We start from the raw sequence: 21,966 nt of genomic DNA on the forward strand, positions 1-21,966 counted from the left end.
CTTCAGCCACATTACGCTCTAAGGTTTTTTGAACTATCTTAGGCAATAATTAATAATGATTAGTAAGAGAAGGAAAATGGATTCCAAATTGCAAATAACTGACTTGATGATAAAGTTTTATAGCAAAATCCTTTGCAAGTTAGAGGACTCTGTACTGTTCTTGCTTACTGAAATGCCTCAATGAAATGTAAATGGAAATAAGAGATGCCGTCTATAGGTAAAGGTAAATATTATTCACGGACTTATGAATAATGTGTCAAATATGGTTGCCAAGTTTTATGTATTTCGGACAAAATATGGCAGTCACCACTCTATAACGTTCCCGTAATTCTTCTTTCAGTTTTATTGTCCTGAATTCATTTTTCTCTTTCCTCAGAGGATGTACTGAGTAAAGATGCTGGGGAATGTGCAATATGCCTTGAAGAATTGCAGCAGGGAGATACTATAGCACGACTGCCTTGTCTATGCATATATCATAAAGGGTAAGTTTATTTTTATGTTGACCAAGTTGATAGTAAAAAGATGCTTCTCGAAGTTTCAAACATTGTTGTTAGTGCTGAAAAGTTTTCTTCTTAATTGAAACCCCCACCCATTTCTTAAAAAATAACAGCCTTTGTTTCCTGCTAGAACTAAAATTTGAGCCCAAATATGTTTGTATTAAAAAATATACCATTTGTTAAACATTTACTGTTACCCAGGCATTGTCCGTAATGGCTTAGCCAGGCTAGCCCATGTACACCTTGTAATAATCTCATGTTAAAATCGAGGGAATAAGCCAAGGGACCATAGGAAATCTCCCCAATGCCATGGCTAGTAAATGGAAGAGCTGAGATTTTAGCCACGCCTATTTGACTCCCAACACCCATCTGGATTCTCATAAAAGATTCTTGGTTTCAGAGCAACACAGGAAAATCGGGGGTAGAAAATTATTTAAAGCAAACACAAAAATCTAGAAAACTATAACTTTCGAACAATAAAAGGAATAAGGTAGAATTTTATTTAAAGGTGGGGGTGGAGAAAAGCATAGAGAGCACAATAAATTATACAAAATAAAGAGACAAGAATAAATGTACTATCAGCATAATTCTAAATGAAACAAACTCACCAGTGGAAAAGAGATTGAAAGATCAGGATATGCTGTTGATGAGTAACACTTAAATATAAGGATATAGAAAAATATGAAACTGAGGGGATACAAAACTGTATCCAGGCAAGTATTAACTACAGGAAAACTGACAAAGCTAGAATAATAGCAGACAAAATAAATTTTGGCAAAAATATTATTAGTATGATATGATGATAAAAGTATACATAAAAGTCAGTTTTTGGTGAACCTAAGAACAGAGTCTCAAGGTAAAATATTTATAGAACTGTCTGAAAAGAATTGACAAATATGTCATGATAATGGGAGATTTCAATACAGTTCTTATTGTGTCAAGCAGACACAAAATGAGTCAAAACCTAGAAGAATGTAGCAACAGAGTTAACAGGTTTGTCTGATGGATGCGTGTGTATCTGCACCCAGCAATTAGCATCTTTACTTTTCAGGCACTCATTACATGTGCAGAAATTGATGGCATACTAGGCCATAAAGCAAGTTTGGCAAACTATGAAAAATTATACCATACAGAAAGCGGTCTTTGGCCACTCTTAGAAGTCAGTAATAAAAGATGAATTATCTTCACACATACTTTTAAGTAACTTGTGGATTAAAGAAGAAATCATAATGGAACTTAGAAACACTTGGAACTGGATAATAATGAAAAGTCTTGCCATTTTTCTAGAGTGATCCATGGAGAGCTTGTGTTAGAGTGGGGAAAAAAGACTGGAAATCATTAAACCCAATTCTTCCTTAAGAATTTAGAAAAATGAATTAACACTGAATAGAACAAGAAAATAATAAAGGTTAGAGAAGGAAAAAAAGGGAAAAAAAATATACACTAGAGGCCAGCAAAGCCAAAAGTTTGGTTTTTGAAGACTCATGAAATAGATAAGCCTCTGGCAGGATCATCTCTAGGAGGAAAAAATGAACAGTATAGGAATGACACATCAGACATAGTAGAAATAAAAAACAAATGGAAAAATCTGTGAGAAATTTATTTACTCTTCGATTTAAAGAAAACAGGCAATTTCCTTAAGAACATTATTTTATATATTATTCATTATATATTATGTAATATATAAGTATATTTATTATGTTACTAACTATATATCTCAATGTATAGTAATTACCAAGATATTTCAAAAAGAAACAGAACACGTGAATTGACTATAATAACTATTATAAGTAATTATTAAGAAAAACTTTTTAAAAAACAACAGATATTAAAAAATAAAACCCCAAAACCTACAAAGAGGCCTACAAAATTGGTCTGACAGCAGGTTCTACAGACGTCCAAAGAACACCATGTTAACCGTTGTTAAACTCCCCTCAAGGTAGGAAAGGATGGTAGGTTCCCCCACTTATTTTGTAAAAATAGTATAAACTTGATACCAAAATCAGACAAGGAGAGTATAAGAAAGAAAATTAGAAGGTACTCTAATTTATGAACATAAATCAAAAAAAAAAAAAAAAACAAAACATACTAGCAAACCAAATGCATCAATATCTATCTGAAGTAATGCCTCAGGACTAAATTAGACTTATGCTAGGAATATAAAGACATTGTAAGATTAGAAAACTTACGTATGCAACATATTATGTTAATAAAGGAGAAAGACCATATTATCTCAGTAAATGAGAAAAAATGCATTACAGTTCTATACTTGGGTATTAATGATTTCAAAACAAAAGCAAAGAATAGATGTTAGATAAACTGTTAAAATTGTTAACAGCTTACCAGGGTTTTCAGATATAAGCTCAACATGAATGTTAGTTTCATTGATATCTCAGTAAGAAAAAATAAAAGCTTTTTTTCTTTTTAGAATAATATTAACACCCACAGAAACTACAATAGCAGTAAGCTATGTTAAGAAGACATCCTACAAAAGATACAAGGATTTTAAAACTTTACTGAAAGATCTAGAAGATCCAAAATGTAGAGGTATATTGTCTTGTGGATAGGAAGACTCAGTGTCATAAAGATGTCACTTAATCCCAAATTAATCTATATAGTTAATATTATCCCATTCAAATCTCGACTAGTTTTTTCATGTAACTTGACAAGTTGACTCTAAAATACACACGGACCAAAGAGTCCATATGGCAAGAACAGTCATATTCACAAAGAAGAAAACTGCTGGGGGGTGGGGGGCTTCCCCTATGCAGATACATTTTAAGACTATTAATTAAGACATGTGTGGAAAGGACATAGGAATAGAGCCCATAAACACTCATGCATATATGAGAGACAGCATAGCACAGGGGTTAAGAGCCTGGACTCTTGGGAGTCAAGCCTTCCTCCCAAGGTTCAAATCCCAGCCCCTCCACTAGTTCACTGTGTGGTCTTGATCAAGTTACTTAGTTTTTCCCTCCTTCGATCTATAAAATCAGGCGGCAGTACCAACTTCATAGAGTTGTTTTGAGGTTTGAAATGAGTTAAATTTTAGAAAGTCTGGGGCATGATGGATAGTATGTAAATATTTGTTAAGTAAATGAAAAAATTAAAAAATTGATTTGGCAGTGGTGGTATAGCAGTAGAGAAAGAATGAACTATTCAAAGAATGGTACTGAGATCACTTGGTTATTGATGTAGAAAAACAGTTGAATCTTTATATTTGAAATAGGAATCAATTCCCGATTGACTGAACATATGCCTATGGAAACCAAAAAAAAACTCTTACAAGTGTTGGAAAGAATGTAGAGAAATGTCCTTGGCCTCTTTGGGGGCTACAATATAAGCCTTCCCCCACCCCCCTATAAAAACTTGAAGGAAAAGTTGATCAATGATCTGAACTGAACCCCCAAAATTGAAGTGTGCCTGCTCTTATAAGGATACCCATCCACTGAATGTTTTTACATCCAGTTCAGTTAGGCCACGGGCTTTATTTTTGAAGTACTTGCTTGCTTCATTCATGGTTCTCAAATTTGGACCATATTAACATTTTAAAACTTTTTTTTGCATCATGATACTGTGAAAAAGTAAAAGAAAACTAGACCTCAGGCTGGGGTTTTTTTTGTTTTTTTATAATACACGAACAACAGTTGTTGCAGTATCTGAAACAGTACTCTCCTTCAGCAACTTTCTGTGATGCAGTTAGCGCGTTGCAGTTGGTAAGTGGAAGAAACGGTGACGGTATAATGAGATGATCTTACTGGTTCATCCATAGTATTTCTCAGCACATCAGTGTTTTGCTCCAGCAAATAAAAGCAGATGAAAGCATATGTGGAAGCAAGCCGTGGGAGAATACGATGCAGGTATACCGTGTTTCGTTGCACTTCGTTTTATTGCGCTTCACAAATACTGTGTTGTTTTACTAATTGAAGGTCTGTGGCAGCCCTGCGGAGCAAGTCTGTGGGCACCATTTTTCCAGCAGCATCTGTATACTTCGTGTCTCTGTGTCACACTTTGGTAAATCTCAGAGCATTTCATACTTTCATTATTTATGTGTTACGGTGATCTGTGATCAGTGCTTATGACTCACTAAAAACTCAGATGGTAGTTAGCCTTTTTTAGCAATAAAGTATTTTTTAATTAAGGTAAAGTGTGGACATAACTTTGATATGCACTAGGAAACCAAAAAAACCTATTTGACTCTTTTTATTGCGATATTCACTTTATCGCAGAGGTCTGGAACCAAACCCCCATATATGAAGTGTGCCTGCTGTTATAAAGATACCCATCCACTGAATGTTTTTATACACAGTTCAGTTAGACCATGGGCTTTATTTTGGAAATACTTGCTTCATTCATAGTTTGTGCATTGGGCTTTTGTCTCCATATTAATCCTTCCTTCGTCCTCTTAGGTCAAAGTTTATACCTTCGGGAAAAAATCCTGTATTTATAGTGGTATTTTAATTATTTGGAGCAAACACATCTTCGTTCTGGTTACCAGGTTGTATTGTTTGAGTGGTCTGCCTTTAACGTTTTTCCCATAAGCCCTGTTACTTTTAGTGTGTGATTTTGTAGACAGCAAGGACCATCAAAAATGTGTATACTATATTATAGCTGAAGTATCTGGATGATAACTTCCTGCAAACCTATAAGAAAAAGACAAAACAGAAAATTTGGCAAAAGTTACCAGTCAATTCGGGGAAAAAAAGAGCCCCAAGTGCCAGTAAACATCCAGATGCAAGTTGGTGTACTTACTTGGTGGATAGCTCTGTAAGAGCTCTGTGCTGTCTATATCCTACAACTCCGTAATTCCACTCCTGAGACCAGGCCTCCCGGGAGTCTGTCAGTGAAAGAATGGATACATACACTGCAATTTGCTTATGTTCATGGAATATTCTACACAACAAAAATGTAAAAACCAGAGCCTTATTAGCAGTTGTAAATCTCAGGTTGAAAAACACAGTTAGAAAAAGCATACTTGACGGTAAGCATTTGTATAAAATTTAGAACACAGAAACAATACTATATGTTGTTTTGGAATATGTACTTATGTAGTTATAGGTTAAGAAAGTGTCCAAGAATGAGAAACACCAAATTCAGAGCAATGGTTTCCTGCTGGAGTTGGGAGAAGGGATTGTAATATTTCAAATAACATGGGTTGATAGCAATTTACATGAGAAGGACCCTGGGTTTTAAATGATTAATTTCTCAGTATGAGCTGAAATTACATGGCTGTAAAATAAGAAGTGCCCATTTTAAATCACATAGGTACCGTGAATTGTTAATTCATGTGGAGTGTTTTGTTCCGTGCTTCATTTAAAGGGGTATTCCAGTAGACCAGGGGACTGCTGGAGCCAAGTAAGTAGGATAGAAAGCAGGCTGAAAACCATGTCAGAAGCCAACTGGGGCAAGGTTATTTAGACAGCATGAGTCTTAGTGGCAACAGAAATTAGTGGTTGAAAGAATATCATATGGATGAAATACTTTACCTTTTTTCCGTTCAGTTTTGTCCGTTATTTTTACTTACCAAATTATCCTGTCAGGATGAGAGTGATCTAGCTTTGTGGCGTGTGCCAATTTGACACATCAGTGGGAGTGTTGAGCAGTTTGAATTCTGCTTGGGTAACTTCCTAGCTGCTGGGCAAGTTACTTAGCCTTATCGAAGGCTTTACCATTTATCACAGTGAAAAAGAACTTTCTGCAGTGATGAAAATGTTTTGTATCTGTGCCAATAGAGGGGCAAATAGCCACGTGGCTTTGGAGTGCTTGAAATGTGGTCGTACGACTGAGGAATTGCATTTTTCTTTTATTTAATTGTAATGAATTTAAATAGCCACATGTGGCTTGTGGCTACTGCATTGCACAATGCAGATCTACAGTGAGGATAATTATATGCACCCTAGTATTTAACTTCCAATAAAATCATGAAATACTTTATAAATGCCAAGTGGATGATGGTATATTTACTTGTGTATGTGTATGTATTGTGTAGGGTGGGATAGAATTAAAATAAGTTCAATACTCACATATAAAGATAGTCTTTTAAAAGGTGATTCAGGGGCACCTGGGTGGCTCAGTCGGTTGAGTGTCCGACTTTGGCTCAGGTCATGATCTCACAGTTCACGAGTTGGAGCCCCGTGTCGGGCTCTGTGCTGACAGCCCAGAACCTAGAGCCTGCTTCAGCCTGCTCCCTCTCTTTGCCCATTCCCTGCTTGCGCATGCTCGCTCTCTCTCTCTCTCTCTCTGAAAAATGGATAAACACTGAATAAAGGATTTGAGAGGTGATGCAGTATTGTCCAGAATTAGAATTTAAAAGCTGCTTTTGATTACATTGATCGGTGGCATGAACAGAATAATACTTGTGTGAATGAATGACTATTTTGGAGAGAGAAATATCTGTCCAGATTTGTCACTTAATTTTGAATACTGGTAAAGTAGTGGTTCTTCAGATTTGCTTTTGGTGTAATGGTGGTTCTATTTAAACTTGAAAGTACTTTATAGTATAATTTTGCAAAGATTATTTCCTTAACTTCTTTGAGTAATCAAAATGTGGGGCGCCTGGCTGGGTCAATCGGAAGAGCATGCCTCTCCTGATCTCCGGATCATGAGTTTGAGCCCCACGTTGCGTGTAGAGATTACTTTTAAAAAAATCAATAAACCTTGATGGGGGGTGGGAGGGAGGGCAGGGTGGGTGATGGGTATTGAGGAGGGCACCTTTTGGGATGAGCACTGGGTGTTGTATGGAAACCAATTTGACAGTAAATTTCATATATTAAAAAATAAAAAAAAATAAAAAAATAAAAAAAAAATCAATAAACTTAAAAGATAAGTAAATAATTAAAAGGTAGTAAACAGATCCTTATCTTTTACTTAGATATGCCAAATATGATCATTTAAAATACTGATTTTTTTTTCCTGAAAAGATACATTAAAGTCAAGAAGTAAGAATTTTTTATTACAGCTGTCATGATATAAATAAGCATAAGTGTTTCAGTTTTTCTGGTTTTGTTCTTTTCTAGCTGCATAGATGAATGGTTTGAAGTAAATAGATCTTGCCCGGAGCACCCTTCAGACTAAGCATCAGCTTCCTGTTTTATAGGTAATTCTCCCTTTTTCTGTTCTAATTGGCTTTTTAATTGTTACCTGAGTTATACATTCTCTGCCACCATTTTTATTCATTTATTGAAGCGTGTGTGTGTGCGTGCGTGTATGTATCCCAGACATTGTGTTTGGCTACTATATAGAAAACTCACGTGAAAAGATATGTAGAAAACAACTTTGCTGATTCCTGAAAAGAGTCATACATTGAGTAACTTCCCCATTCTTGGTACTTTAAAATACATTGGCTTGTTTAATTTTAGTTTAGTGCTTAAGCCCAGGAACTCTATGGTCGATATATTACTTCATACATGTACTACATATTAGTACACATTACCCCATTTTACCCCTGAAAACCTCAAGGCCTAAGTATTTAATTTCATGACTTTAAGAAGCAATATGCATAATAGTCCAAGGTCATGTATTTAGCAAACAGAATCAAATTCTGTACTCTTATCCCTCACTTTACAAGTATATTCTTAGGTAATGCAATATATTGTAATTCTAATCATAATAATTAATTAGCATTTATGTTGCATTATGTGCCAGGCATTGTTCCAAGCATTTTACATCTATTAATAACTCATCTAATTGTTGGAACAACCCTTTGAACTCAGGACTCTTGCTATTCCCATCATATAGATGAGGAAACAGTTAAAGAGAGGTTAAGAAACCTGACCTGTCAAGCCTAATTCCTCGGTAGAACTGGGATTTGAACCTAGGCATATTATCTCCAAAGGTTGTGTTCTTAGCTATTTTGCTGCTATTAGGTAGGAGCGTTTTCTTCAAAAAGTTGCATCATGCACTCATTCATTCAGTTCAATCTTTCACCTTAGTATCCTCAGCATATAATAAAGTGCCTGTCCGTACAGTAGGAGGAAAAAAGAAAAAAAATTGAATTTTAAACCAAATACAGAATTTGTTTTGGTCTGCTGGTTTAGCTTATTCATTATTCTGCATTATCTAAAAATGTTCAGTGAATTGAATGATAACCTCACTTGACTATTGCTTTTTTCCACATTCCGTGAAGTGTGTTCATTTGACTTTGAAAAAAAAAGTTAACTTAAATGTTATCTTCATATATGTGAAAAGCTTTTTACGAGAAGACTTGGAGAAATGACGTAAAGCATTGGGATTTTACATCAAGGCATAACATGTTAGCGGATCCTGGAATCATTTCAGGAGTTGGAGCCTCTGTGTTCAGAGGTTTAAGGCAGCGGTCGACAACAGTCTTTCCGGAATGGTTAAGACCAAAGACCGGAAACTGGAGCAGAAAGTTGTTCTTAATGATGATGATTTAGTAGCAGATTAGAATATTGACAGGAGATTTGAGGTAACTTAATAGCCACCATAGCAACCAAAGAAAGAACTGCAACATTAATTGAGGCCTCTGTCACAATTACAGTAGGGTATGGGTGTGAAATGTGAAAGCCTTAGTGAACTGTAGGGTACTAGAGGACTGTCAGCTTTTGAACCTTCTACTGTGAGCTGATTCAGACCACACTTTGACACATTTGAAATATGAATTGGGATAAGATGGCCATGTAAAGAAAGTGTGGCGATAGAGTGATATTTTGAGTATATGTGCATAAATGTGTTTATTTGGCTGTGAAAAGGTTTTTTGAAGAGGAAGATGCTTTGAAATATCCTCAGTGTAACCTTATGTCTGGGCCAATAAACTAAAACTATAGCTAAAACTGTAGCAGCATTTTAAGAGAAGTACTAAAAACCAATGCTAATAAAATGAAAATTTTATCATAGTGTTTTACGTACCAAGGTAGTATGTCTAAATTTTTCACCTGTGGGTAAAATTAGTCTTCTATAGGCAGTAAACTTTTCTGTGTGAGGTTGAATTTTATGGTTAAAAATTTTATTTTATAAAAAATTTTGGAGCACCTGGGTGGCTCAGTCAGTTAAGCGACCAACTCTTGATTTTAGCTCAGGTCATGATCTCATAGTTCATGAGATTGAATCCACATCAGGCTCTGCACTGACAGCACAGAGCCTGCTTGGGATTCTCTCTCTCCCTCTCTCTCTGCCCCCCCCCCACTCACATTCTCTTTCTCTCTCTCTCTCTCTTTCAAAATAAATAAACTCTAAAAAGTAAATAAAATTTAAAAGTTATTTCATGATCTGCTCAGCTAAATTCCTTTAGCATCACAGTGAGTTATGGGGTATAAGGAACATGCATCTCATCTCGTAGTCATTATGCATATTGGTCTTAAACAGCATTTCAGTTTCCTTACCAATGTATTGGTGTTATCTTTTCATTGTTTTTGTTTTTTTTTTTTTTTTCTTTTTGTATATAGAACCTGAGTTTGGTAACAGCTGCCTTAGAAACTTTAGAAATCAATGGAATCTGTCTCTGTGGGTCTTGAGTCATTTTTAAGAATGTATAGACATGGAATGTCTTGATTCTTTTAGATTTTTGCTCCTGTTCTAACTGCTCTTATTTGTCAAATGATAAATTCCTCTTATCCCATTTGGTGTCCCAGATTAAACATACAGGTTTTGTTGTTTTTTTTTTTTTGTTTTGTTTTTTTAAGTATTTTTTAAGTTTATTTGTTTCGAGAGAGAGAGAGAAGGGCAGACAGAACAAGAATCCCAAACAGGCTCTGTGCTTAGTGCAGAGCTGGACACAGGGCTTGAACTCATGAACCATGAGAACGTGACCTGAGCTGAAACCAAGAGTTGGATACTCATCCAACTGAAACATCCAGGAACCCCTAAATGTATGGGTTTGAGGAGTATTTCTTGTTAAGACATTAAAAAAAAATGTAGCAACACATGCAACATTTCTGATATTTTTTAGCATAAGAATTTAATGGATGGCCCAAAAGAGATACAGGACTAAGGTTTTGATTAGTCAGGAAACTGTTTACCATTTTTATTTGGTGATTTTAATTATATGGGGGAAGGTTAATAGGTATGCATAGGTATTGTGTGTGTGTGTGTGTGTGTGTGTGTGTGTGTGTGTGTGTGTGTGTGTGTGTGTGTGTGTTTTCTGTACTCTGGTCTTAATTGTGGAGGGAAAATGACTGTGATGTGGTAGATATTTTTCATGACTGTTTTAAGCTTTAACTGGTCCTGCTGTGTCCTTTACCTGTTCTTTTGCAGAACATTGATTTCATGAGTTTTCAGAATAGTAAGTAAATGTATGAAAACTTACAGCAACTAAAGCAGTGTTCCTGGGGAAATGGATGTTGTATTTTGATTTGTATTAGTATTATGAACCACTGCTTGAACTTCATGTGTCTGCTTCCCCACAGGTTTTCTTGTGTTTTCAAGATGCTTGAAAAACTGAGAGGAGATGAGGATCTGTCTCTGGAAAAAGAAAAACAAAACTGCAGGCATACTCAGCCAGAGATCTGAGTTCTGTGAGACTTGGTAACGCAGAGATGGACAATCACACGGGGAGAAACCCTGCTGAAGAGAGGGCAGTTGCCACAGAACTCAGTGTACCAAACATGCATATAGAGGACACACAGGGATTTTGAAAATGCTGCACCTCCCTTACTAGTCATCTACATAGGTAATACTGATAAACATTTTGTATTCAGACGCCAAAGTTAACTGATTTAAAAGTTGATTTTATTAAGTTCTCTAGAGCTGCGCAACTAGTTGTGTTTGACTTGTTTTTTTCTTGTTTGGGGTCACTTTATTTTCCCCTACATGATGCTTCTGTATTCATCTGTTCTTAAACTGAAGACCACATAATGTACTTCCTATAAATTAAAGTCTTAAATGTGAAACCAAGAAATGAAATCAAGCAGTAAAACATTTTCTGAATGTAGACCATGATCTCAAGTTCTTCTATTTTTTCTCCTATGAGTAGAAAATAGACTTCTGCATAGGAGAGCTAAAATATGTTAGTATTTTAAATTCAAGGTTTAACATTATCAGAATGCAGTCCAAAGAGTAAATCAAGTTACATAATTACATTTTAATGAACTAAGGCTAAGATTGTCTATTGAATTGCAATTTATTACACGTGTTATTTCCTCTTAAGTAAAACTGCTCAGTAGTTAATCAGTAATGAATCATCTTGCAGCTATGCAACTTTTTAAAAAATACAAATTACCAATTTTAAGTGCTGCCAGCTATAATAACTTTGTTTTAACGGGTATTTTTGTTTGTTCTTTTCATGTAATTATTTCATTGTGCTTTGCATCTCCAGACAGTTTCCCCACATTTGGGTAGAATGTTTAGCAGGTTGTAAACTTAGTAACTTATGAAAAGGGTAAGGTAAAATTTTCTTGAGTGGAACTTGGAATAACTTGAGGGACATTTTATATACTTTTAAAAATCAGAATTTAATTGGGATGCCAGATTTATAGCAATTTGCATCTTTAATTTTCCAGATAATCTGGAAGTTAGTGTTTGATAAATGATTTTTTAAAGCAAATATGAAGATTTTGTTAACTTATAATTTATTAATGTGTTATTACTGTAATTGAAAATGTTATAGATAATAGACTTTTAAATTCAGTCTTGTGTAGAAAGAAATGTATTAAGCAAAATTATGTGAATAAATATTCCCACAAAATACATCTGAATGGTTACAAAATACTGGAAGAGAGCTATGAGGCTACAATAGTGAATGTCTTTTTTTTTTTTTTTTTCTAATCTAAAAAGATACCAATAAGTAGATTTCATATTTTCAACATACAGGGAAAATGTTATCAGTGAACATTTAAGCAGTGCACTTTACTTGGTATAATTGAAAGTTGCACAGTACTGTTTCCTTATTTTAGGCTTTCTTTAACGTATTTAAGTATTTGCTTTTCTATTTAATGCTGCTACTCTTACTCTCAAAATTTTTCCCTATTCTGCTTCTGTTTCATATTTTTTGAAAGGGCACGTGCAGGAGCAACTGCTGCTACCCAGAAAAATTGGTGTTTTAGAAACAATTGAAAGGGTTTTTCATTGCTTTCTGTGTGATTCCAGAGCAGATAACATTTTCCCTAAAGTTATGCTGTGAAATGCCTTTTGTTATGCTGCAATTGACAAAAGCGTCCCAAACCTCCATTGTGACGGCTGACAGCACGGTTTGTTTCATAGGTGCTTTTTAAACCAGTTATGGGAAATACTCTTCCCTCACGGAAAATCTTTCCTTCAGTTTTCTTCTGTTACCATGAAATCTTAGTATGAATCCATTTTGTTTCACATTTTTAATTTTGTAAGCTTCCACACATAACACATGTACCCGCTCACCCCGGGAAAGACCTCTTAGAGTATTTTGTGAATGATTCATTTTTTTCCTACTACTGGTATATTGTTATGGTAAGAATTGTTTTGTTGTCTTCCGTTCTTAAAGGCACAGCTTAACTCTAGCTGTGGTAGTGACGCATTAATATTCTTCTGGAAGTTGATTTTCTGTTATGTGATTTACTCATTGACTTTTTAATTTTACAGACTTTAGTTCTTTTCCTTCTGTGTCCTGTTCCATATCAGCCTCTCTCGCTCAGCCTCTGACCTACGGTTCTGTGCTGCTGCAGCTACAGCAGAAAAAAGTTCAGTGTTTGTTAGTTCAAGTGCTCCTTGATTATTATATTTGTCTAGAACAGTACTTACTTAAAATCTGTTTATAGCAGCCCTTTTGTGTTAAAATTGATAGAGGTTAGCATTTTTTACTTTAGGTTCAGTCTCCATCAATGACTCCCCAGAAAGAAGAATTTAGGAATTGAAAATGTTTTTATGCCCAGATGCTCTGGTTATTATTCAAAGTCAAAATTGCTACTCTGGAAAATATTATAATATTCTACATAATGTCACTTACAATATTTGTGTATCTGTATGTGGACACTGAATAGTGTAAGTAGGATATAAAAATCACATTAGATATTTAAATATGTTGCTTGAAACTACTGACAACTGAATATTATGGAGACAAAATAAAGATTGAAAACCTAGCTATCAAGTTGGTGATTGATAGCCTTCCAGAATTTTTGTAAATACACATTTTAAAATGAGATCGTACTTGCGTAAATAGAAAGCAATATGTTCTGAAATTTCACTTTAGTGCCACTCTTCATAATGGGTTTATTGCCAATTTTGACTCGTTTTACTTTGATCTGGCTTTTTGAATTTTGTTATTGTTATTGCTGGAATGTATGAGAGATAGTAAAATTATCCTGTCTTTGGGCTTTTTGCCAGAGAAATTAGCTAAACCTAGTCTTAATCTATGTTTTTCAGATCTGGTTATAAATCTGATATAGATCGTGTTTTAAGAGCAGTGTTTGTGATTGAAATATAAGTAATGAATTCTATAACCAATTTTTTTTGTGGTAGCTGAACAACATTTAAAAGGCCATATTGTTAACTCTTGCATGCTATATGGGTTTTGGTTTCTTTGTGCAAATCTTCTGTTTCTTTTAAGTGATACACAGTTATTTCTGTTCTCACCACTAAATACTTTATTAGAATGTAGCCCAAACGAAATGCCTGAGGATCACTGTCAGCATATTTTCAATATGTATTTTGAAAAGATTTCAGGTTAACAAATTATTAGTGAAAATGGCAGATTCCTTTTCAAAGTTTATTTTACCTTCCCAATTTGGGTATAGTGAAGTTTAAGGGCAATTATTTAAATTAACATACTATAGCAAGACTAAGAGAAATGTCTTTAAATGAAAAGACAGTAAATTAAATGTAAATATTACCTAATCTTATTCACTAACTTGGAGAGCTGAAGAAGAGAAATTTCCTAAAAGTAAGCTACATTTGAGCAAAGCATGAAACTCTTTAAAAATTCAAGAATAATTGAATTTACCATCTGATTGACATCCCTTTTATGCATTGATAATAATATCCAAATCATCCTATTTTTTCACAGAGGAGTTTCCATATAAATCAGATGAACTTTGTAAGACTTCATAGAGGTAAATGTTGCTTATTAATTGTGAGTACAGTCTGTGAGCTGCCGGAAATCTTCTAGTTCATTTGGGCCATTTTCTTGCAGTTTGATTTATCCTGAGGTGAACTCAATGCATATTGACAGTGTGTTAAATGTGAAATGTCCCTTGTTCTTGTACAGGTATTTTCTAAGTTAAAAAAAAAAAAAAATTTAGCATGCTGATACTTTTATCTTTGACCCCATCACTCCCCCCTTTTTTGAAGTGCGTAACTTCTGATTTTTTTCTTTACTATATTGTGAATGACAATAGTTAAATTATGTTTTACTGTTCTATTCCTCTGTATCCAGACCTTTTCATTCTGATACTAAATTGCTACTTGTTTTGTTTTGTTTTGTTTAGAGGAAATTGCTACTTGGTATACTCCTAGTAGTGATTCTTATTCATGAACAGCTGAATAGGTAAAACTTTTGGTAATAATTTACTCAGGCAGTACTTTGAGTGCCATATTCTGGGAATGCTGTGTTGAAGCTGGGAAACTGAATGTTCTTTTTCCATCACAGAATTCCTGAATTGAATGGGAAATACCTGGTCTTTGAAGTTCAGCTGATTCTCTGGAAAGAACTAAAGGCATTGAAGAAAACCAGATATATTCATATTAAGTTTTAGCTGAAAATGCAGTATGACTAAGGGGAGTTGGTGTATTTTCAGATGTTAAGCTTAAGCCATCATTAATTTTAGACCAACGGCTAACAATAAGATAAATTGTTAGTTGTTTATAGGGAAGCAAAGAGCAGTATGGCATAAACTCACATCTCAGAAATGAAAAATTTCAAAGTAAGATTGCAGTATTTGATTAACCAACATTGTGCCTCCTAGCTCTGCCCTGGACTGTGAGGCCGCTGTCAGGACTGCAAGTCTTAGAATCAGAAGTGACTGATTTCTCCTATTATTAAATTCTCATGCCTTCCCTTTTGATTTGATATGCTGAGATTGACTGATGGTTTATGTTTATAAACTTACAGTTCTGCCTGTGCCCTGTTACCAGTGACCCTGGTGCTAGCATCTTGAAAAGGTTATGTTATTAGTCATTAGCATTTTGAGCACGTGTGTGCATAGAATACAGTTAACAGACCCTGTAGGGAGATCAAGAGATATTTTGGAATTTGATGATGATATTGGTCTTTATTACAGAAGTCCATTTCATTTTATTTCTTTCCAATGATTATGAGTGTCTTTTTTTTTTTAAAGAACATCACAGTAATTAGTATTTATTTCCATTGGTTTGTTCATGGTTTCAACAACTCTTCTGTAATACCTCTTAATTTCCTCTAGTAGAAAGTATTTTCCTGTTAAATAAGGCATCAAAAGCATCCATCAGAAGAAATCTAGAAAATGTATTAGGAACAACTTGTATTAGTATGTTCTACACTAAAATGGAACAATTCATGATTGATATTTTAATAAATAAAACTTCCGAATGATCTTGCCAAATTATCCTGTTATTTAGAAGTATAACATAAGAGAATGCTTTCAAGGAAATTTGTCATATCCACTGTAATGCCTAGAAGTTGACAGTACATTATAATAAAACTGAGAATTACCTGATTGCTGAAAGGTTACCATGAATTAACTGTTGTCACAGTTTCTTTATCTATTTTTGTATACCCATTAAGTTAAAAATCTACAATAGCTTGAGAAATTACGTAATGGTAATGAACAAAGAAAGAGGTCTTCATTACCTTAACCAGGAGTAAAAATGTACTTTGAAATTTCTACTGTGAAACCTATTTGTAAGTTTTTTAATTGAAATATGATTGTAGTAGAGCTATTAAGTTTGGGGGTGGGGTGTCTGTCAATGTGTAATCATAACTTTAAAAATTTAGACTGTATTTAGTAACATTCCATCATGTTTTTGAAAAAGGAGTAATTGATCTTTTGAAGTACAGGTTTCATGATGTGTAAGAGGTATTGAGCTTTGTAGCAGAGTGGTTAAGAACATGGGTTCTGGGGCCAGACTGCCCAGTTTTGCTATCTTTGTGACATTGGGCGAGATGCTTAACTCCTCTGTGCCTTGCCTTTGCCTATAAAAAGAGGTAAAAAAAAAAAAAAAAAAAAAAAAAAAACTACTGCCTACCTCCAGGTTGTTGTGAGGGTTAATTGGGAAGGTGCACATATGCAACAGACACACAGCAAGCACTTCATGATGTTAGTGGTGGTTAAAGATGATAAAAATATTTGTGCTTATCTATAAATAAATAACTTTTGTCATTCTCTTCAGTCACGAGGTGTAGAAGTAATGTCTTAAACCTTTAGCTGACACATTTAAGAAACCTCTGTATATAATAGAGGGCATTGTAGATTCTGTTCTTGCTTAAAGATTGACTCTTTTCAGCAAGTATGTATTAAGCAGACTTGGTTTTATGGACTGTTATGGACCAAGAATACAGAAATCCAAGATAGCTAGCCTCTGAGACCTTAATTAAACTTTAGTGGGTGAAGCAAATAAGTGAGCAAACCTATAATAAGTTGTAATAATTGTTATTATAGACTTATACACAAGATGCATATGGTCATTAGACCATAGGTCATGAGACTAGGCAAGAGAATGATTAAGTCTTTAAGAACAAATAGATCATACATAGCTCCAGGGGGTATGGATAAAAGGACTTGTGGAGTGGGAAGTAAGCCTAAGGCAGAAAGCATAGCACACACAAGCAGGACATTCTTGGAGAGTTGCTATGTCTAGAGAGGCAAGCAGGTGGCAAATCACGAAGGGATATACGTCCCAGACTACAATTCAAGGGTTTTAAACAGGAAAAAGACCAATTTACCCATACAGAAGAATGAAACTACAGGCAGAGAGACTTTGTTGGAAAATTTATAGCAGTTCAAGCAAGATAATGAGGGACAAAACCAAAGGAGTGACGATAGGAAAAAGAAAGATGGAGGCACTTACAAGTTTTGAGAGCGAAATGAACTCCACTTCAGTAGTCATTTAGATGTGAGGATGAAGGACAAGACCAGGACAACTCCTGTCTGTCCTTTTGCCACAGCTTGGAGGGTTGACTCTTAAGGACAGAAATTTCCACTTGGGGAAAGCTGATTATGCCAGAAATACTCCCTGGAGAACCAGAGAGAAAGATTACCGACTCTAACATAAATTAGATCTGAAATAGGAGGCAGAGCCTTGAGAGAGAAGCCAGACAGTTGGCAAGTTGTGAGAAAGCGAGAAAGAGAGAGGGAAGGTTTAGGAGTGCTCTAGATACAAATGTTGCCAACACTGTTAGAAAGGGCAGTAAGTTCATGCGATAAGTAAGGTACACTTTTCTAGTGCAATGACTTCTAGGTCGGTTGAGTTGGGCCTTCTCCCAGCAACTCCCCCCACCCCCATATTCCCCCTTAACATCCAATACCTGTTGGAATAGGGCCATGCTTTCCCAGCTTTGTCTAGTGAAGTGCTGAAATGCATTCTGAAGCATTCATGAGGTTTTCTCTCTGGTTCATTTGTCCCAAACTCTTTTCATTATGCCAGTCTTCTCAGACATTCACAACAGAAGTAAGCTATTGTTGGAAGTAGAGTATTCCAGAAGAGGCTTATTGGTTCCTGTAAGGCTATGGGTTGCCCGTGGGTGCACTATGATTATCTTTGTTTAGCAGACAGAGAAAGATGACTGATAAGCTTATATTTACTTCCTGGAGAAGCAGCAGAAACCTTGGGGCATCCTTGTATTATATTAGGTCAAGGACTCCCCCACAGATTCCCTAATCTAATACAACATATCTGTAGGAACACCAGACTTTCACAGGTTTCTCCAAATTGGTTCAAAGATACACCTGTAGATAACTTGGAACTTCCTAGACCAGGAATTCCTACAAAGCAAGATCTGTGAGAATAGTAGAAACTTAACACCTTAGAGGGAGTTGTCCTAAAATGTAAGAAATAAAAAAAATAAAAAACATAAGTATTACTGCATGATTTAAGATTTGATTTCTCACATAAAATGAAAATAATTTTTCTGCAATATCATACTGATGCTGTAATTATAAGACCATTCCGCCATATAGTGCCTTATTTCTCTGGTTCTTTTCCATGAATTCATGAATTCAATGTTCATTATTTTATCAGCATTAAAAAGTACTTGACCAAAAAATACAACAAAGTCAGTTTAAGACTTAAATCCTTCGGGTGCCTGGGTAGCTCAGTCGGTTAAGCCACCAACTTTAGCTTAGGTCATGATCTCACCGTTGATGAGGTCGGGCTCTCTGCTGTCAGCACAGAGCCCACTTTGGATCCTTTCCTCCCTCCCTCTCTCTCTGCCCCTCCCCTGCTTGTGTGCTCTCTCTGTCTCAAAAATAAGTGAACATTTAAAATGAAAGACTTAAAGCCTTTCTGACTGGCTTGATAATTTAGTGTCTGGATAACTGAAAACAAAACTGTTTAGCATTAACAATGTAAATTTGTATTTCAGAAAAATGTCAAATAACTGTCATAACGTTTTAAAGTAGCTCGTTTACGGGCACCTGGGTGGCTCAGTCGGTTGGGCGTCCGACTTCGGCTCAGGTCATGATCTCGCGGTCCGTGAGTTTGAGCCCTGTGTCGGGCTCTGTGCTGACCGCTCAGAGCCTGGAGCCTGTTTCAGATTCTGTGTCTCCCTCGCTCTCTGACCTTCCCCCATTAATGCTCTGTCTCTCTCTGTCTCAAAAATGAATAAACGTTTAAAAAAAATTTTTTTTTAATAAAAAAATAAAGTAGCTCGTTTATAACTGAAATGTTGAAATGTTATCAAGTCTGTAAATGTTAAGGATATTCATTATCCAAATATTCGGAGGATATCCATCAAGGAAGTCAAATAGTATATAGTTCATCATTTTTGGAGCTCAAACATTGTGAAGGCTAAAGGCCTTAGGGTATTTAAATATCCAAACTATTGTCATTTTAGCATGTAATCAGTATAGAAATTATCAGTGAGATTTTAGATATTTTTCAGTCTTTGAAATCTGATGTATATTTTATACCATATCTGTACTCGGAAATAGCGGCATTTAAGTGCTCACCAGCCTTATGTGACCAATGGCTGATAGGTCTTATATGAGCCTGGGAGTTTGGTTTTCCATTCCAATCTATCCTCACCTAAATGTTTTTAAAGGTCTTATAAATCCAACTTGGTAAAGACCTGGGTCTCAGAAAGTTAATTAAGGACTGCATGAGCAGAGCTGGTCCTATGTCATTACTAAATGGAGTCAGAGTTTCCTAATTTTTTCAGTGAAAGAGGCTGGAAATACCTTGAAAAGGTTGAAAGTCTAAGGAACCTCTGTTTGCTTTCCCAGATGCCACTAGCTTTTGTTATGACTACAGTGTTTGGGTAAGAACACACAAGCTCCGAATATCTGAGCTGGTGTGTTTGTGATGACCCACGGGAATTGTGAGCAGTGCTGATGAATAGCTCCAGTCCGACTTGTCCCGTGTGTTGAGCTCTGCAGGGACAGTTGCATGAGTTTCAGGCCTTCTAGCGGTAGTTAACTTTATATCACATCCGTGCTTAAACTGCAAAACTTGTCCACCAGACACTCATTCACAGAACAGACTCTTCAAAATCTAGCTTTGAGAGTTACCAGTAGTGAAGTCTGAGCTGTCTTCAGTAAGCTGCTCCCTGGTTTGTGTGGGGAATTCTGTGCTCAAGCGCCCTGTGAAAAGGAGTCAGTGGTGGAATTGCCAGGGAGTTTACACACGAGGATGGCTGTACCGTGGAAGACAGGTACTGCACTCTCCAGCTGTGGGGTCCCCGTACGTCGGTAATCCTTAACACTTGGCTGAACATTAGATCAACTCAGGAGGTAGGAAGGGAGGACAGTTTTTTCAAAAAAAATTATTAAGGCCTTGGGGTGCCTGGGTGGCTCTGTTGACTAAGTGTCTGACTCTTGATTTCAGCTCAGGTCATGATCTCGTGATTTGTGAGATTGAGCCCCACGTTGGACTTTACATTGATAGTGGGGAGCCTGCTTGGGATTCTCTCCTTCCTCCCTCTCAAAAATGAATAAAAATAATAATAAGGCCTGACCCCACGCCAGAGACGCTAAGTTAACGTTGTGGTGTGATCCTGTTGCACAGCCAGGGTACAACTTTAGGGTTTTCTCACACATTCCCCAGAGTGTCAGCCATTGGAGAGGAAAGTGCCAGGCCTGTCGTAGACCTCTACAGCCAAGATCTAGCTACATTACCTCCGGTTCTCTTAGGAAAGAGACTCGATCAAACTGTTGGCTCTTTTTGAGTGAGAAAACTATCCTCTATCATTGCCCATTCTTCCCATCTCACTGGTTCGTAGAATAAACTGCCTGATGGAGCCAGGCTGAGGTCCTCGATGATTTCTTTTATGTTGCGCACCCAAGTTGGCAAATTGCTAAAAGCCCTTTCTGCCTCCAGAATGTGGCTCTGACAAATCAAAAGTTACCTTTTACGTTCCTCTTTCTTCCCTCGGCATTAAAAAATCTTGGACATCAAAATTGAGCCTTGATGTCTTTGTCTTACGCTTATCGTCTCTCCCTACTGAAGCAGCAGCTCCCAGTGATTCACGAAGTTGCCATAAACAACCAGAAACGCAAGGCATGAAAAATGTGGCAGTTAACAGTTCAGAAATCACGTTCTGCTGCGCTGACATCGATCACTAGAGAGCGCCTGTAGGTCACTGCATGTGAGCATGTGAGTAGCTGTAGTCTGATTTTCGTTCTTAGAGTTCTGTTGATAATCTTGAAGTCTTCTCGGCCTGAAGAATATGTGGCAGTTGCTTGAACTGGAATGCGGGGTGAGTGAAGTGTTGGTTCATTCACTTAGCCTGTGTTTTTTGAACACTTGATAGATGCAAGATACTGTGTGAGACACTGCATGTACATTGACGGGGAAAAGCGAGTTTCTGCCCTTAGGGAGCTTATGGTTCTGTAGTTTTAGCAAAAGCTGGTGATCAGGCGTGACATAGCAAGTATGTAAATAACACAGCTGTGTGAGACCTCGTTCTTGAATAAGCATTTGTTGTCCTATCTCTCAAGAAGTACGATTATTAAAGTCACTGGAAAATACTTTATCTGTGCATCTGTTCACAGTTTTACGCTTGTGCCAGACCCTGGGCCGTGTCAGTGCTGCTAAAACAGGTGAAAACAGATGAAAGTACTAAGCACACTAGGATTGCAGTGGAGACAGCCAGACAGATGAGTTAGCGCATTTCTGGTTTTTTAGAGGCCTGTTTTCTCAATAAGAGTGGGGATCTATTTATTCCTAATCAGATTTTTTTCTTCACGGCCTTTTAAAAGCAACTCCAGTAAGTGATAGTTTACGTACAACAAAACACTCTTTGTAAGTGTCCGGTCTGATGGGCTTGGACACATACATACACCTGTGCTGTCACCGTAGCCAGGATAGAGAACATTTCCATCACCCCTCAGAAGGTACCACAGGCCCCTTTACACCTTGTTCCCACCCATCCACCCTCAGCCCCTAGGCAGCCATTGATCCGCTGTGTCGCTGT

General features: G+C 36.4%; 1 protein-coding gene and 1 long non-coding RNA gene across 2 annotated transcripts in view; one reads left to right on the forward strand and one right to left on the reverse strand.

Moving 5' to 3' along the window:
- Positions 1-16,075, forward strand: part of ZNRF2 (zinc and ring finger 2) — a 99,868-nt gene extending 83,793 nt beyond the window's left edge. The window contains exons 3-5 of the mRNA XM_019443712.2: positions 377-482; positions 7,514-7,593; positions 10,862-16,075. Coding sequence (XP_019299257.1) covers positions 377-482; positions 7,514-7,571 — 164 coding nt within the window. The 3' untranslated portion in view covers positions 7,572-7,593; positions 10,862-16,075. The remainder of the gene's footprint in view (positions 1-376; positions 483-7,513; positions 7,594-10,861) is intronic.
- On the reverse strand, positions 4,106-18,050 carry LOC109263916 (uncharacterized). The gene is made up of 3 exons (XR_002078470.2): positions 17,863-18,050; positions 5,250-5,334; positions 4,106-5,140 (listed from the first exon to the last, which is right to left on the reverse strand). It is a non-coding gene; the product is annotated as an uncharacterized LOC109263916 (long non-coding RNA).
- Positions 18,051-21,966: the final 3,916 nt, after the last annotated feature.

The sequence above is a fragment of the Panthera pardus genome, unplaced genomic scaffold (genome assembly GCF_024362965.1).
Source record: "Panthera pardus isolate Hobbes unplaced genomic scaffold, ASM2436296v1 HiC_scaffold_8, whole genome shotgun sequence".
In the NCBI taxonomy this organism is placed as follows: Eukaryota; Metazoa; Chordata; class Mammalia; order Carnivora; family Felidae; genus Panthera; species Panthera pardus.